This window comes from Puntigrus tetrazona, chromosome 9 (assembly GCF_018831695.1).
Source record: "Puntigrus tetrazona isolate hp1 chromosome 9, ASM1883169v1, whole genome shotgun sequence".
Taxonomy (NCBI): Eukaryota; Metazoa; Chordata; class Actinopteri; order Cypriniformes; family Cyprinidae; genus Puntigrus; species Puntigrus tetrazona.
In genome coordinates this window covers 5,670,370-5,687,313 of record NC_056707.1, presented here as the reverse complement: position 1 = coordinate 5,687,313, position 16,944 = coordinate 5,670,370, and the positions used below count along the sequence as shown (strand labels likewise).

The window sequence follows — 16,944 nt, the reverse complement described above, 5'->3', positions numbered from 1 at the left end:
TAATAATATGAAACATGAAAATGAAAACTAAATAAATAACAACAAACTGCAGTGGACTTTCTTTTTAACATTTCATTTAGTGTATCATGAAAGAAAGAAAACATTACGCGTTTGAAATTACATGAAGGTGAGGATTTTAATATTTGACCGAACAACCTTCCTTATTATTTTAACGTATAGTGGATTTTCTGTTTTACAACACCTTAATCTTTCCTTTTTATAAAAAAAAAAGAGGATATCATAAAAAGGAGGCTGTCTGTGTCAGCGCAGATAAAAAATGCATTAATGTGGCTCAGTCTGCAGTGGCAACAGCATAAACCAAAGTCTCTTTTTATAGGATGGAGGAAAAAGTCATTATATGTCACAAGGTAACATCTTTGCCAGAGCATGGCGTCCTTTGATCCTGACATATAATAGAAATCACAGTGAGCAGGTAATGTTAACAGACTCGCTGGCCTGTTAGCGGGAGGATGTGGGGTGTGTCAGGGTGAGCCATCCATTATTCGGACAGGCAGTCCACAAAAGTGTGACTACAGCCTTTGTTATTACCGCAGTCCTGAACGATGATGAACCCATAAAATTATCCCTGTGACATATGGAAGATCTGGTATTGATAAAAGATATGATCAGGACAGTGTAGACGTACAGACATGATGAAAACTGTAGAAAATAACACAATCTAAGTTACCCATTTTAGGTAATGCTATCTGACTGCTTTTTAGATCACTTTTAGATTTTTTTTTTTAATCAAACTAGTTTTAAGCTTTATATCCAATGCACTGGATGAAGACACAAACTTCACAGCTTTACATCAATAATCTGCATAATTTGCTTCATACTCGACCTGATTGCTTGAGAGGTAGTTGTTAAGTTTAGGTTGTTGGTAGGATAAGGTCGTGTAGAATGAGGCATTAATATGTGCTAATTAGCAATAATAAATGGCTAATATTCTAGTAATATGCATGCTAATAGGTGTAACCGTAAAATAGTTACATAAATTATTTATAGGATTTTTAGAAATGAAATAAATATGTTAAATGGATGAATTTATTCTACTTAGTGTCTAAGTAGAATAAATTCATTATTATTATAAATAATTTTAGACCAATCTACACTATTTTCATGTTTCTGTGTGACACATCATTTAATATATTACTGTAAATATAAACTCTGAGCATAGCTTCACTATAATATTTTCAATAGCATTATAATATGATATCGTATAGAGTTAGTAGTAAAATATTCAATTATTCAAATATACAATTTAAGATATTTTGGCAATTGAAAGATACGCTGTTTGTACAAATCGGAGCGTAAATACACATACAAGACATATCTTTCCATTGCTAACTGCGTACGATAATTCTGTGTACCAGATGATCTCCAAAATGGCGCTACGGTGACTTTTTACGTTGCCGAATTGCTAAATAAACTCTTTACTTTGGTTTTCTTCCTGTGCAAAGAGTATTCTCATAGCTTCATAATATTATGGCTGAACCCCTGATGGTAGGTTGGAGATGCAAGCCTCATGGTTTACATACAAAATACCTTAAACTGTGAAGCTTGTACGTGGTTAATGGCAAAAATTTTCATTTTGGGGTGGAGTACCCCTTTAAAACAATAGAGGACCCTGCACATCAAAAATAATTGCAAAACAGGACCCTGTGCATCAAAAAGGGACACCAAAGGGTCCAAGAGTTGGGAGTTAGAACAGGCGAATTGTGTGAATAATATGTAATCATGTAATCCGTAATCTGATTATGAACAAGTTCAAATGTAGCATGCTCCAATTACATGCACTTAGCTTTGAAATCTGCTTGCCTAATCCAGATGTACATTACATGTAATCAGTTACCCAGCATTGGGTCCAATTATATACCGTGTCTGCCGTTGACATTTTCCTCACGTCATAGATTCACGCAGCAGAACATCGCCTTTATGAGCTCATAAAAAGGAGGCCGCCAGAAATAAACAGGTCCATTTATACGTACTAAAAACAGGCATAAATATGTATCCCTTTGAAACATTCGCCGGTGATTAAATGCCGACCTCCGCTGACACAACGCAGCTCGCAACATAAACTGTAAGTTTTACAAAGCTGTAACTCACGGAGCAACTGCCCGTATAATACAGCCATGGCCTGAATTATATTCACATGCAAAAAAAAAAAAAACACATTTCCAAAGAACTCCGAATGACCTTCCACAATTATTGCAGATAATATCGTACGTCGTCTTCTTTTAATTGCAGTTCCGCTCTCAGAGCTGCACTTAAAGCGTATCCGTTCCGCTGCCTGCATCCGAGCAGATTCTATCAAGATAAATGTACGAACTCGAGGGCTATGACAGTATGAAGTGGAGAAATTAAAGTCGTACACTCCGTTCAAGCGCTTTTCCGCTCACTGTACCCATCAAAGTCTTAAGCTAACATTGGCAATGAGCGCTTAAGTGGAAACGAAGACTCGCTATTGCTTCCGACAGCCAAAATAAAAAAAAAAGCGAGTCGCATGTGCGTGGCGTGATCCGACGCGCTGACTACTTCGGATGTCACGTAAGATACACCCTATTAAACTTGGCCGCAGAATTCAATAAGGCTCTTGGTGGTTTTATGTGATATGAATCAGCACTGATAGCAATGCGGTGATTTATGGATAACGTGTTTTGGAATGCTTGGCAGTCGCTGCATGCATCTGTCTACCATCTGCGTGCTTCTCCATAAAAGAGAATGGGTTAGCTCGCTCCGCCGGGCGAAGCCGAGGAGGCCCGTCGGGCTGAAACGGTTAAAAATAAGCAAACACGGGCTATTCTCGATGGGACGGCTTGAAGGCCGCTGAGGGGGTATCGGAAGCTTTGTCAGAATGAGCTAACACAAATTCATCAATCCTTGAACAAACACCATCCTTCAAAAAGCTCTGGCGCTTCTGAGGGCTGCGCGGCGAAGAGGAACGCTGCGTTTCAAGTAACATAAATAATTATCCGTACTACAACATCACTTCTGAACGCTTGTGGAGATTTCGCCGTACTGCACTGTTGTGTTGAACATCTGCGTACGCTTTTGAGTTGCGGGTCACACAGACACTAACTGGTTTCTATGCAGATCGACAAAAAGAAGAAAAAAAAATCATAAAAAACAAAAAAACACTACTTTTGTGTGACTACGATACCACGATAATTTTATTAATATTTTGATATTGTTTTTATGCTCGTTTTTTCAATTTTCATTAAAATTTTATTTACATTTTTATTTTATTTCATTTTATTTAGTTTTCTTGTGTTTTTGGTAAATACCATTATATTGTTATTTTCCGTTTTTAGTTATTTTTGAAACTGAGAAATTATGTGTTGGCGACTAGCTGAATTTAAAAACATATTTATTTTTAAATAATTTATATTATTTTAAAACAAACAGTTTGGCCTTTTTCTGTTAGGGGTCGATTTGAGCCAAATATTTGTAGGTTCAAAATTAGCTTTACATTTCCTTTATTTTCACTTCTTTGCACGCTAAGGTGCATTTAACTACAACTAAAATAAAATAAAATAAAATATATATTTGTCTGCAACAGATTAGTTAGTGATACGCAAAAAACATAATTTCCCAGTTTTGTACTTTTTTGACTATGAAACCTAAATGCATGAGAAAATGGTAAATTATGATTGGATGATTAAGAAGACAACTCTTCGATTTCAAGTTAACGTACGGTCTTCAATTTTTTAAATTGTCAATTTTTTTTTATTTTTAGAGTTTTTACGACCTTTCCAAAACACACCTACAGCATCCGCTGAAACTTTGACGGCCCTAAATGAGAAAAGCTCATGCATTTTGAAGCAGATATCAGCAGTTTAACCAGCGTTTCAAGCAGTTAAAAAATCAAGAGTGGGTCAAACCGAGTCCTAAACCTGAAGAATGTGAATAAAATGCGGTTCTACATACGTGAGCAGGCCATGGAGACGGGGTCCTCCTCTGCACGGAAGTAGTTTTTCTCGCAGCTGCAGTGTACGGCTCCCTCCTGGTGTGTGTAGCTGTGCGGAGGACACTTGGAGCACTTGACGTTCCCCGAAGAGGCCTTATAGAAGCCGGGCCGGCAGGCTGAGGAGACAACAAAAAGAGGAAAGACAAATTAGGATGCTGGGAGTCTCTAGCCAACAGGGCCATTCATTACCCCATTACTATGCTGCCACTTTTAATGGAGCGAATCATTTCACATGACCATATGCATCGGCAGACACAATGGAAAGACATTTAATCATCCGCACGCACTTAAACAAACTAATAGCTGTACCCACAGCGCTGAGATGTGCGTACGGCCGGCCACACGCACATCCGAGCGGATCTTATGACCTCATAGCGAAGAAATATACTTTCTAGACAGCAGAGTTTCTGAAAAGACTTCAACAGTGTCTTCAGCTGTCAAGTCAACCGCCAAAATATCAAAGTTTGAAGCGTCAGTACGAACTCGTCGAATGCCAGAAGTTAGCCAGAGTTTATATTCAAAAACGTTGACGTGGAAAGGGTGACGGAAACGAAGAATTTGCACGGAGAAAAGGCCATTAAAAAAGCTTAAAAATACCTAGATAAGAAAAACAGGAAATGCTATCATAGAAAGAAACTCTGTAGAACAGTATTACTGAACACTACAGTAATATAAAAAAAATTAAATAATCTGCTCACCAATGGTGCATTTATTTATTTAAAATGTCAATAAAAATATGTGTTAAGTGTTGTTACAATTTGAAATAACTGTGTTCCATATGAATACATTTTAGTAAAATGCGTGCATGCTGGGACACAAAGATGAACTGAACAATGCCGAAAACAAACTTTTCAATATATTTTCACATATAGTTTGATTTTTTTCCACTTTGGATCAATTTAGTAAATCATTCTACATAAACAATAATTAAGTCCTCTACCAAATGTTTATCTGTTATAAAACATACCTTTGTAATGACAGCAAAATTTGTAAAAAAGTAGTAAAAATTGTATTTGGTGTGTAAGCAAAAAAGTTGCACCACAATAAATTTTAAGCATTATTTTTTTAAATTAGCAGAAACTTTTTTTGAAACCGTGTGAAAACAACACGACTACAAAGCGTGGCTCTTACCTGAGGAATTTTAGGAGAAACATCTGAAAAAAGTTTGTTTGGCTGAAACATAATTGAGTCTCTTGAGCTATGGGAGCGCAAACCTGCGCTATGAGCGATAATTTTTCCTCCGGGAAATGAAAATTTGGGAAGCCGAAGTCAGAGCTATGTGATGAAGTGTGTTTAAAAATACTCTTAAAGTCTCCTTTAATGTCATATTCAGTGGCGGCTGCATGAATTATGCAAATACACCTCTTAAAATGGAAAAAAAATATATATCTCTGCTATTAAAGTGTACTCATCAGCTCATCCTTCCCTATTCATGAGAATCCCATTCCATTACCCGTAATGAAGAGGGAAAATCATGATGAGCTAATTACTGTGCCTCACACACATCTGTATTCCACTCCCTTCTTGTTGAAGGTTCAATACCTGATACAGTTGGTGAACCAAAGCTTCAAGTCAGCGCCATCCTCCTACAATCAATTGAAGTCTGCTTCATGGCAAGAAAACCGAAGGGGCTTTATTATTATAAATGCAGTGAGGTCAGGTTCCTCTTTCCTGGGAATCCAGCAGAAGACCTTCATTCGCTTTAATAAAGGTATTTTGGGGCAACCGCTTCCAACATATCATTAATGTTTATCACCTATCTCACAATCTGCATGACATTCCCACCAGTGCACTCGCACCTACGTGCCTGATGTTACTCCTGAGAGCTGTTCTTAAGCGTAGAAGACGGCGTTGAGAGTTGCTGTGATGCATGGGAATGCAGGTTTACATTAACCCGTTTCTCCTCCGAGGCTCTCCGTGGGGGACTTGCACAAATTGAGGATGAAGAAAAAAATGCAGGTGCTCTTAATAGCATTTGTTACAGGAAATCTAATCTGACTGTTACCTTTGCGAATCAGAGTCCCAAATGTGATAAACACACACCTATGTGGCCAGAGTGTGTTTCGAAGAGCCCAGAGGAGCATTTGAAAGCTCAGAGGTGGAGACGCGCTGAAGGTCTTAGTTACATGTGCTCTTTTGTGTTTGTTTATCTTGAAAATGCTCGGGGGGTTGTCTCAGCGTTGTTAAAGGAATAGTTCATCCAAAAATTAAAAGGTTGTCATTATTTACTTTTCTGAGTGAGCATATTTTTTCCAGAATAATGACAGAAAAGCTTAACAATGTGTAAAAGTAAAATTATATAAAAACATTTAATTGCCATTTTAAATAAATAAAGCTGAATAATATAATATATAATATTATAAATAAATGATAAATGGATTTAATGAAAATAATACTCATGGGGGTATTTGAATTAAAATAAAATAATATTAATCGGTAAGGATAGGAGGAAAAGAAAATATAAGAAATTAATTATTTAAAAGTTAAAAACAAAGAACAAACCTTACATTTAAATGAAAAATGTTGCCTTTCAAAATAACTGAAATAAACAAAAGTTAGTTAAAAATTGCTAAAAATAAAACTTGAAAAGCCCTAATAGAAATATATAATGTAATACAAAAGCAAATAACATAACTGCTAAACCTTTCAAATCCAAAAGAAAACAATTAAAACAAGAAAACATTTGCTCTATAGAAGAACCGAGACCTCATTTGAATGTGCTGAAAAATCAGATTTCCTTGATCATCCTTGATTTCACGACGCCCTTGACACGCGATGACCGATATTATAAATAGAAATAAATTACGAAAGGCCAAAAATAAACAAAGGAGACGCGAGAAGAAGAGCGGCGCGGGTCAGTGAAGCGGGCGATGACGGAGAGAAAGGTGTCCCAGTTTCCGTCACGCGAGCGCTCGGTCTTGACAGCTCTTTAATAGAAGCCTGAGAAGTCAAGGGCCGTGGACGGCGTCTCTCCGAACCCTCTGACTGCAGCGAAGGGCTATGAATGACATTACCCAAAGCTGCGCCTGCTCTTCCTCCGCCGGCCCCCGACGCCTCAGATCTTCACGAAGCGCTGAGTGCGGCATGATGTATACGTTTGTGTGTCTAACGCGACGTGCTGAGGTGTGCGTGCGTGCGGTGGGCTGTTATTGATTACACGTGCGCTGCGAGGAGACGCTGGGGCTCAGTCCCGGGCTAACAGGCGCAGGAAGGGAGCGAGAGCGCTGCAGAGGGGCGCTGAGGTGATTTCTCATCCAGGCCTCCAGCACTCGCTCTTAACAAGAACACACACACGCGCTCTCCCGGGAGCCACCCTTAATAAGGATATGAGAGATGATCTTATTACTTTGTCGATCTTTTCTTCGCTGTACTGACGACGTTCGATGGAGGGGAGGTCGAGGAACAACGCGGAGCCGTGAAAGGAATCTTCCCGTAGGAATGAAAAATCTGTCGCTTCTGGACAGCAACGAGGTGAAGAGCAAATGGGGCAAAAGTTTGGGAAGAAATCTCAGGAGCGTCTCAAAGTGCGCAAAACAAACAGCGCGAGAAAAATAAATCCCGTAAATGAATTGTTTCTTGACAATAACATAATGAAGATATATGAATGAAATTCATACCTAAATTGAATTACATATATAGTGCAAAATTGGTAACATTTTGCAATGAGGTGTCATTTATTAATGCATTAATTAACACGAGCAAATACATTGCATTATTTCTTAATCTTTCTTAATCTTAGTTAATAAAAATTCAATCGTTCAATGCATTAGTAAAGTCTTCAATAAATGCTTTAGAGGTATAGTTAATTTTTAGTTTGATGTTAACTAATGTAGTTAACTAATGTTGTTTTCCTGCGCAAATATCAATTCTTACTGAAGTTGAGTGTAAATAAATAAAATTTCCCTTATGTTTTAAGAAACGAATGAAGGAAAGACAGAAAGAAAGAAGAAAAAATGATTGAATGAATGAATGAACTGATCTCTGTATTAAATCATCTGAACATGAAAGAACCTCAGAGAAATAAAAATGTCCTATGGGAAGATGTAGCTACGTGATAAAATACGATTAAAAAAAAATAAAACGTTCCTCTGGGCTACAGAACGGAAAGCTAAAAGGAGTCTTGTGTGATCGGTAACTGCTGATATGATATGAGAGCAGACCTCCCTGCGATAAACAGGATCCTATCAATCAATAGGAGCATAATGTGACGACATGACGGTAAGTGCTGGCTAGATTCACTTACGGTACGCTCTTTATACAGTAGCTGGCAGAGAGGGAGAGGATACAAGGAACAAATGCATTCATTCAGCACCTCCTGTTCAAACTAATTGCCTGTGAAACTGTATCTGACTCGCTGGCTCTCCAAAGAAAAGCCCACAGTGGATGTCCTTCCTCAGGGGAGACGAGAGCAAAGTCCACAAAGGTCAGGCTCTCATTCCCATTATCAATCGTGCACTGTCTGATGTCGACGTCTGAAATTAAGGGTGTCTGAGATCATGAAAAAAGGGAGATATTTTATATTTTATTAAAACATGCCTTATTAAACCATTAATAATAATGATAATAATAATAATAATAAAATTTTCAAGGTAAAAAGGGAAAAAGCTACTTGCTGTTAGTTTTTCAAACAATAATAATAATATTTTGGGGGGATTTTTGCAGTAAAAATAACAATAGTAATTCTTCTTGTTGCCAAAATCCCACCCAAAAATATTCCATTCTATTCTATTCTATTCTATTCTATTCTATTCTATTCTATTCTATTCTATTCTATTCTATTCTGAAATATTTTTTCATTAAAGAGGTGTTTTAAATTCCTTGGTGTATTTGAGACCAATAGAATAGAATAGAATAGAATAGAATAGAATAGAATAGAATAGAATAGAAATAACAAGTTTGTAATTTCAGCTAAATGTAGTGACACATTCATGCACCTTATTTTATTTTAATGGTAATAAATGGATTCATTATATATAAGATTTAAATATAAAACTTAAGATTAAACAGATTTATTTATTAGATGGAATCAATTATGAATAATCAAGTAGCGCATTCATAACAATCATGTATAATTAAAGTGCAATCCAGATCAGGGGATGTTTTGTCTCGGATGTCTTGGATAGCAGAGACGGGTTGATTTTCAGAGGAGTTTGAAGCCCAAAGTTTAAAATGAAGGTTATCACTAGATGCTAAGTTGAGGACCACTAAGCGAGCATCATGGGAAAAAGCCCAAACCCAATTAAAGCGCATGCATGGGTTTCACTTCCACTGCTAATTCAATCACTGCCAACACTGACACCTCAAGAGCTCCCCGCTCGAATGACCTCTGACCTTGATCAATGACAGCCTGGCAGCGCTGCGCAGCCGGAGACCCGACAGAGCCTCTCCGAGCATATTCGCATCGCATGACAAATCCAGTTTGTGGTCTGAGAGTTTCAAGCCGCAGCGAACTAAATAAAGTTTCCGAGTTTATACATCTTCTAAACACGCTAACAAGCTGCATGTGATCATGTGTTGAGGATAAACAAACAGAGGAATACGCAAACAGATTCCTCGGCACTGATGCACAATTAAACACACATTGATGAATCGCGGATTCACATACGTGTCCGAACGGGGTCGGCGTAAGCAGGCTCTCCTCAGTCAGTGGTCCATTTGTAACCGTGGGCACTTAGGAGAGCTCAGCTGTAGCACTCAGAGAGGCCTGAAACGTGATCAGAGCTCCTCTGTTTGTCCTGGAACCTCCACAATGGCGCTCTCAGAGGAGAATGAGGCCACCTCTCCTTGAATCAATACACACTGCCTTGTAAACAACACCAATGACACCACCAAACAGCCCATTTATGGGGCCTTTTTATATGGAAGGCCTCGAGAACACAAATGTGGCCAAGGACATTAATGTCACATCATCGTCCGCATGTTTGTTGTTCAGCTTTTGCATTTAACTATGGTGGTTCTAGACTGATTTTGTTTTATAACCAAGATTTACATGCAAGGCCAATTTCAGCCAAAATCAGTCTCTGCATAAAGAAAATTAAAACAGTATTTGGGATAATTATGATTCTTTTGCACATTAAACACTCATTGCATTACATTGAACTTATTTCATTCCCATTTTTCTCTGTGGTGATTATCATTACTGTAATAGGGCAGGTTTTAAAGAATTTCTGTAAACAAAGACCTTTGTTTATTTTTTAATCAGCAGAAATGAAAGGCATTTGCACAAATATTACTGCACTGTGTTTACACTTTACTATTTAAGTAGTATATTTTCTCTCATTACAGTAATGAAAAAAGGATGTATTAAGATGCATTAAGTTACATAAAATAAAATTATGTAAATAATGTTATAATTAAAAATTGGTTTTGGAAGTTTAAATATAGCTGAAATTAGACTATATAATAATAATATTAAAATCTTAAAACTAAAAAAAAATTATTTAATATTTATTTTGTTCAATATTTAGCATTTGTCAATTGTTTATATATTATTTTGTATTTTTTTTATGAAAGTTTCTGTTTTAATTATAGTACTTCTTCAGCTTAAAAATATATTTATTTCCGTTAACTGTCAAGGAAACATTTCTAATTTTAATTTTTAGAAATGTTTCCTTGACAGTTAACTGAAATAAATATAATTTTAACAAAAACAGTTTTATTAAAAAATACCAAATAAAGAAACAATTATCAAAAGCTAATTAAAAATATTAAACAATACTTTAATATTCCTTTATTTATAATTTATACAAAATACAATTGTGTCAAAAGAGGTCAATAGTAAATTCTTTAGTCATTAGTATATAGAAAATAATAGCAAAATAACCCCAACCTAGACATTCTTAATGACTTTCACTCAAACAGATAAAGCTGACTGTTAAAATCTGAACAATGTACAATATTGTCTGAGCCATCATGGAACCTTAAGGGCAACTTCTACTTCCAAACACTTTTCATGCTTTTCCTGTTTACTAAAAACAACTTCAACAGCTCAGTCCTGGGAACGATCCGAGAACCAAACCCTAACATTCCCAGAACGTTCTGGCAACCAAAACCCGCTCTCTGGAAAGACCGTACGGTTCACAAAGCGGATAAATGTGTTGTGGAGAATGAGCCAGGCCCTCCATCAGCTCTCTCAGGCTGAAAGGAAAGGTCAGTGAAGGTTTCGCTCTACTTCGACGGTGCCAGCGGTAAACAGAGCGAGTAGTCCAGAGTGTTGCCTAAACAAATGATTTCCTGGTTCCACAGACCAGCTCCCACACAAGGTCAGAGGGACTCTCGCCCTCCTCCTCACCCTCCCGTCCCAGCGCCGAGTAAAATTTGATTTGATCAGGCATCCTGCGGGACAGCCATTCTTCTGCGTCCGCTGGATCCCTCCGCGCTGGAGATGGATATTAGCATCGTAATGCGTGCGGGGCTTCTGGGACTGTTTACAGTTCCAAACATGTGTTTCCGCCCCTCTATTGCAGCGCTGCTATAATGCCTCCAGTGTGCCCGCACCTTCCCGATCCGCTCATCAGCGGGCTTTCTAATTCAAATCAGCTCCAGATCAGACCGCTTAATTAGGCCGCACACAACGCGCAGCGCTAATTTCCCAAAGTGAAGCTCCAATGTGACGAGCCTCTTTAAGAGCCTTTTGAAACGAATGAGCCTCCACTCCAGAAACATTACCTTGTCGTTACTAGCGCAAACACCAGCAGAGGCCTGAGAAAGCTGATATGAATTAGCGTCGGCGAACGCGCCAGCTCGGCAGCTCCCTCATGCATCCGCTGGCAGGCTAACAGAGCGAGTTCGTAATTTGTTTTTTGGGGTTCGTTTTGATTAGTTTTGGCTGAGATGAATGCGCCGCATCAAGGGTAACAATAAACATTTTGCTCTAACATTACTGTGTCTTAGTGACAAGTTGCTTTGTCGTTCAGTACGTTCACATAGACAGCAATATTTAGATTTTAACCCAATTAAGACTGATTAAGAATCTAGCATGTCAACAGAGGTTTTTGATTACCTTAATCTTTAGTCAGACTAGTAGTAAACACACATAAAATTAAAGTGCTAGTTCACCCAAAAAATTAAAAAAACTGTTTTTAACTACGTCGTTCCAAACCCGTAAGCCCTTCAGGTAACACTTGTTAACTATTAACTATGATTTTTCCCTCAATAAATTCTTTATTTGCTTATTAATAGTTAGCAAGGTAGTTATTAAGTTGAGCTATTTGGTAGGATTAGCTAATATTCTAGTAATATACTTGCTAATAAGCCACTACTAGGTGAAACTGTAAAATAAAGTGTTGCCGACCTTCATTTATCTATTGGAAAACCAAATTTTTGATGGAATCTGAGAGTTCTCTGACCCTTACATAAACAGCAATGTAATTAACGGTAAAATAAAGTCTATGTGAAATCAGGGGTTCAACCGCAACTTTTTGAAGCTACAAGAATAAAACAATAATAGCATAGATAAGAATTGTTCAATAAATTGATATTTTCTTTGCGCACAAAAGGCACTCTCGTAGCAAGTAGAATTACGGTTGTCGAATGGATTATTCTGTCTCCTTGATACGTTTCTGGACGTTGATCATAGTAATATCTTTGCTGTCAGTGGAGGGTCAGAGAGCTCTCAAAATTCATCAAAAATGAATCATAAGGTGAGTAATTAATGACAGAATATAATTTTTTGGGTGAACTGTCCCTTTAAGACATCCCTTTAAGTCTATTTTAGTCACATTATAGACTTATACATACCTTAATCACGTCTTTTCATTGGATTTTGCAACACGACAGAAATAATCCACTAACACTAAAACACAGTTTCAATACGTGAACCCTGGAATGTTTTTATTCCGTTGATATAGGTATGTATTGCGGCGGTTCAGAATTGAAATATCTGTAGACCTGTTGCTACAAGTTAATGCTCTATCGTGTTGGAAATATGCCCTTCACCAAATCTATCCCAAAACCTACCTGATAGTGTTAACAAATGCAAAACTGAAGGCATTTGTCGACGCAACCGTGTCATTTCTACTTACTTTTACATTGTTTTGTCAAATCTCCTAGTCATAACATGATATTCTTTAAGTAATTGCGTGAAAATGATGCTTTAGTAAACAAAACTCTTTAAATCTGTGCGAAAAGGAATAAAAGGAGTCTGAGTTTAGCTGCCTCTAGAGTTTCTTTTGCAAACTGCAGTGATATGTATTTATTGGTAAGTATCTAGCGTCTTACTAAACACCGCACCAGGTAAGTTTCTGCACCTTAATCATAATATTGTCTTATTTAGAATAAGGTAAATAATTAGATTACTGATGTTCATGTAAACATAGTCATCATAGTCAGCGGCTAATGAATAGCTTTGCTAGCGCTCTGTTAGGAATGAGAAACAGCGACGCCATTTTAATACAATTATCATTGGGTAATGCTTTTGCCTTTAAAGATCCTTATAAATTAATTACAGACCTCTGTGGTTGATTCCTCTTTGTAAATCTGTCAAAGAGAATCATAATATTGCGGCCGCGCTAAATGCGAGCTAATTATGATTCAGTAATGACTCAGAGAAGAGCAGGTCGGTCATTGTGAGGGCCATCTAACTGGCATATTTCATAATTAGAGAGCCAGCAAACGCGTCTGGTCTGTGAAGCTGGATAGAGATGCAGCTCCACCTCATTAAAAGCAGCATTTCATTCCCGTTCAGCGGCATAATCCTGTCGCCACGGACCGCAGCGGTGTGGCTCACCGCTCTATTAGCGGAGAGATAGCTGCATTTTTTACCGGAGTGTCTCGCTGTCTTCGTCTTTTGACATCTTTGTTAGGCGACGGTTCTTATTTGTCCGCAGGATGGACACACAAACGCACACTGATACACAACCTCATCTGAATTAATGCGTGTCTCATGCCAGTCCTTCAGGCCGTCACTGTGAGGCCGACAGCGCTTCCCAAAATTAATCCGAATCCAGTCATCAAAGGCTAATTAGAATATATGCAGAAAAATGTAAAACTCTCGAGTGGGAGAAAACTCTCCTATTACTTGTGAAAAGTGTGTTACATATACAGTACTAATTTGGTAACTCTTTACAATAAGGTCTGCGTTTTTAATACTAGCTAATTCATTAACTAAAATGAACAAATACATACATATTTGGAAAAATAAGTTTGAGTAAGATTTTAAAAATAATAATATTTTTTAATAAGGTTTCATTTCAGTTATTTTATTTACTTCAGATTCACACAGACCTACACTACAGCAGATTACTGATACATAAATAATAATAACAATTACCATTTTTACCATAGCTGTTATTATTATATACAAAAACCATTTAAAATATATATTTTAATGTAGTAACAGTGAATTCTTTCAAGTTATAAAAGAACAAATTAAAATATGAGAATTGTTTAAAATAATATTAATAATAAACAAACATAGAAATAAAAAATGCAATCCTATTTTCTTACTCAAAACAACACCAAGACTTGCATGCTTGACAAAACTTCTCTTTCCCCTCAAAATCAGCCCTAAAAAAAAAAAGCCCAACGATTTGATCTGGGTCTCTTTATGTGGGACTGTTTCGGTGCACTGCTTGTGCAGTATGTTAGAGATGCTATAGGGGTACAGATTTATTGAACTCTTCGTGATGGAGCACCTTTGAACGGACTGTTGTTTCAAGGCTTAACTCTACACTGGTGTTCTTGTCTGTGGTTAAGGTCAGTGTGTGTGTGTGTGTGTGTGTGTGTGTGAAGGAAAGCTTAGCTCTGTGTTCACAGCTGGACGAATGTGTACAGACTATAAACTAAGGCAGGGAACAGCTGGTACCCTCATGACAACTGCGCATGGCAATATAGGGACCGCTAAACAGTTGACGAACAGCTATTCACAAACATAAACAAATACACAGGCATACCGAAACACTATGTTAAAAATAAAGACATGTATTCTTCATGTAAATATATTTTAACATATTATCTCATTATTACGAAAAACAAATCCCTTTAACATAGCATCTTGTCAATACGACAAAATATATTGTTTTTATGAAAAAAAATGACAGCATTATTACGAAAAATATATATTTTAAAGATGACATTAATACGAGGAAATATTTCATTTTTAACAGGATTTTTTGCAACATCTCATTATTATGAGAAAATACTGTTTTCTCAACATAGATGATTTGAAAAAATATATCATTTTAAAGTCATAACATCTCGTTATTACAACATAATTGAGTGGGAAAAAAATAATGTGCCACTGTGCCACTGCTGCATGTGCATGAAGTCTCTTACTCATGGTAGCCATTTTTGGCACGTTGATATCTTTTATCATATTACTGTCTCTGCTGTATGAAAAAGTAAGCCACAAGACATTACTGCTTTAATGTGTTACGTGAATATTGCTCTATGCACGCGCAAACGTATGCAATAATGTTCCTGCATCCCTTTTGCTTAGACGCTAGATGTGGCTGGGTCAGTCGGTAATTTTAGGACATAATTTGGGCGAAATCCCTTGACACGTCTCAATAAGCCACCATGATGCCTGTAGCAAATTGAGTGCAGCAGAAGAAGAAAGAAGCAAGAAAAAGAGAGAAAGTAGCTTTGAAACAACTAAGCCTATTAGCATAATTTTCAAAGCCTCTCAGAATGCGAGTCCTCCTGTCGGAGCCATCCCTCTTCCTTGGTGCCATTGTACTGAATGTACTGCTCTGCTACAGAAGCCGGCACAATGGGAGCCCGGCATCGGCCACCACCTAATCCCCTATTGTGGCAGGTTTATGGCCGCCTCTTTTTCGGGGGCCCCTCAGGACCCTCCATTCCTCCGGAGCTGCTGGACCACACGGAATCGCCTGCCACCGATAAATCTCCAGCGCAGACAAAGAGATCGCAGGTCAGCCAAGGGTTCAGGGATTGTGCTGGCCACTTTTAATGTACGCTGACTGTCAGCCGCAGGCATGACTGATAACAGAGGTATTATTTTCACAGAGGAGCAGTGCCCAACACCAGCTATAAAACCTCCTATTCTAATCCAAATGACCTCCCTCTGGCTATTGTGGAGAGGACGCGCTTCCGTGCAGAGCTCAAGTGCGATAACCGTGGCCAACACAGAGAGAGGAGGGATCCATCCGCCGAAGAATTACTGTCTATCTCTCCATTGTGTCCCTGTGTGGGAGGACTAGCTGCCAACAGCCGACAACAAGGAGGTGCTCCATATGCCCACCTCCGAGACGCTGACAGAACATAAAAATTCAGGTGGCAGAGATTCGCTATCTGCTCAGGTTAGGTCTCTTTCTTCCCCGTCGCGTTTCTCCATCTCTGGTGATAAAAAAAGGCTAGAAATCTAATGGGCCGAAGAAATTATTCAAACGCTTGTGCCGCTACTCCACCCACGTCGTCAATGAATACATGCATATGGGATGCGTGTGAGAGTGTGAAAGCTTTTTGGGTCTGTTCCAAAACTCATACTGTCTACATAGACGTTGGCAGAATCTTTACCTCCCAAGTGGCTGATTTGGAACACTCTACATCGGCAGGAACTAACACTCAATAGACACAATAGAACATAGAGAACGTAACAAATGTTTAAACTAAGAAATGCTGCACTTTTATCCAAGTGTTTTTTTTTGTTTTTGTTATTTTAATGAGCTGATTTTGCGCATAAAACTTCTCAGATTAAACATTTGCTATGTTATCTATGATGTGAATTTAAATTCTTTCAGTTTTCATTTCATTCAAATTTAAAAAATGTCCTAACATTTTTGGAATTCAGGTTGTATTAGCATGTTGCTAAGCTAACAATGAAAGGTTTCAACTTACAGCTCATTCCAATAGAGTTTCATATTTAGGATGCCGACAAACTACCAATGCAAGACTACAACTTACAAAATATTTCAACAGAGTTCCATGTTTAGCATGTTGCTAAGCTAACAATTCAAGACTTCTACTTACAACTCATCCCAATAGAGTTTGTTGGTTATGTTAGTTAGCAATGC

At 37.8% G+C, this 16,944-nt stretch overlaps 1 protein-coding gene across 1 annotated transcript in view; it reads right to left on the bottom strand.

Moving 5' to 3' along the window:
• LOC122351927 (ephrin type-A receptor 3-like) overlaps positions 1-16,944 on the bottom strand; it is a 102,949-nt gene that overhangs the window by 44,757 nt on the left and 41,248 nt on the right. Inside the window, 1 exon segment of the mRNA XM_043249347.1 lies at positions 3,931-4,086. Coding sequence (XP_043105282.1) covers positions 3,931-4,086 — 156 coding nt within the window.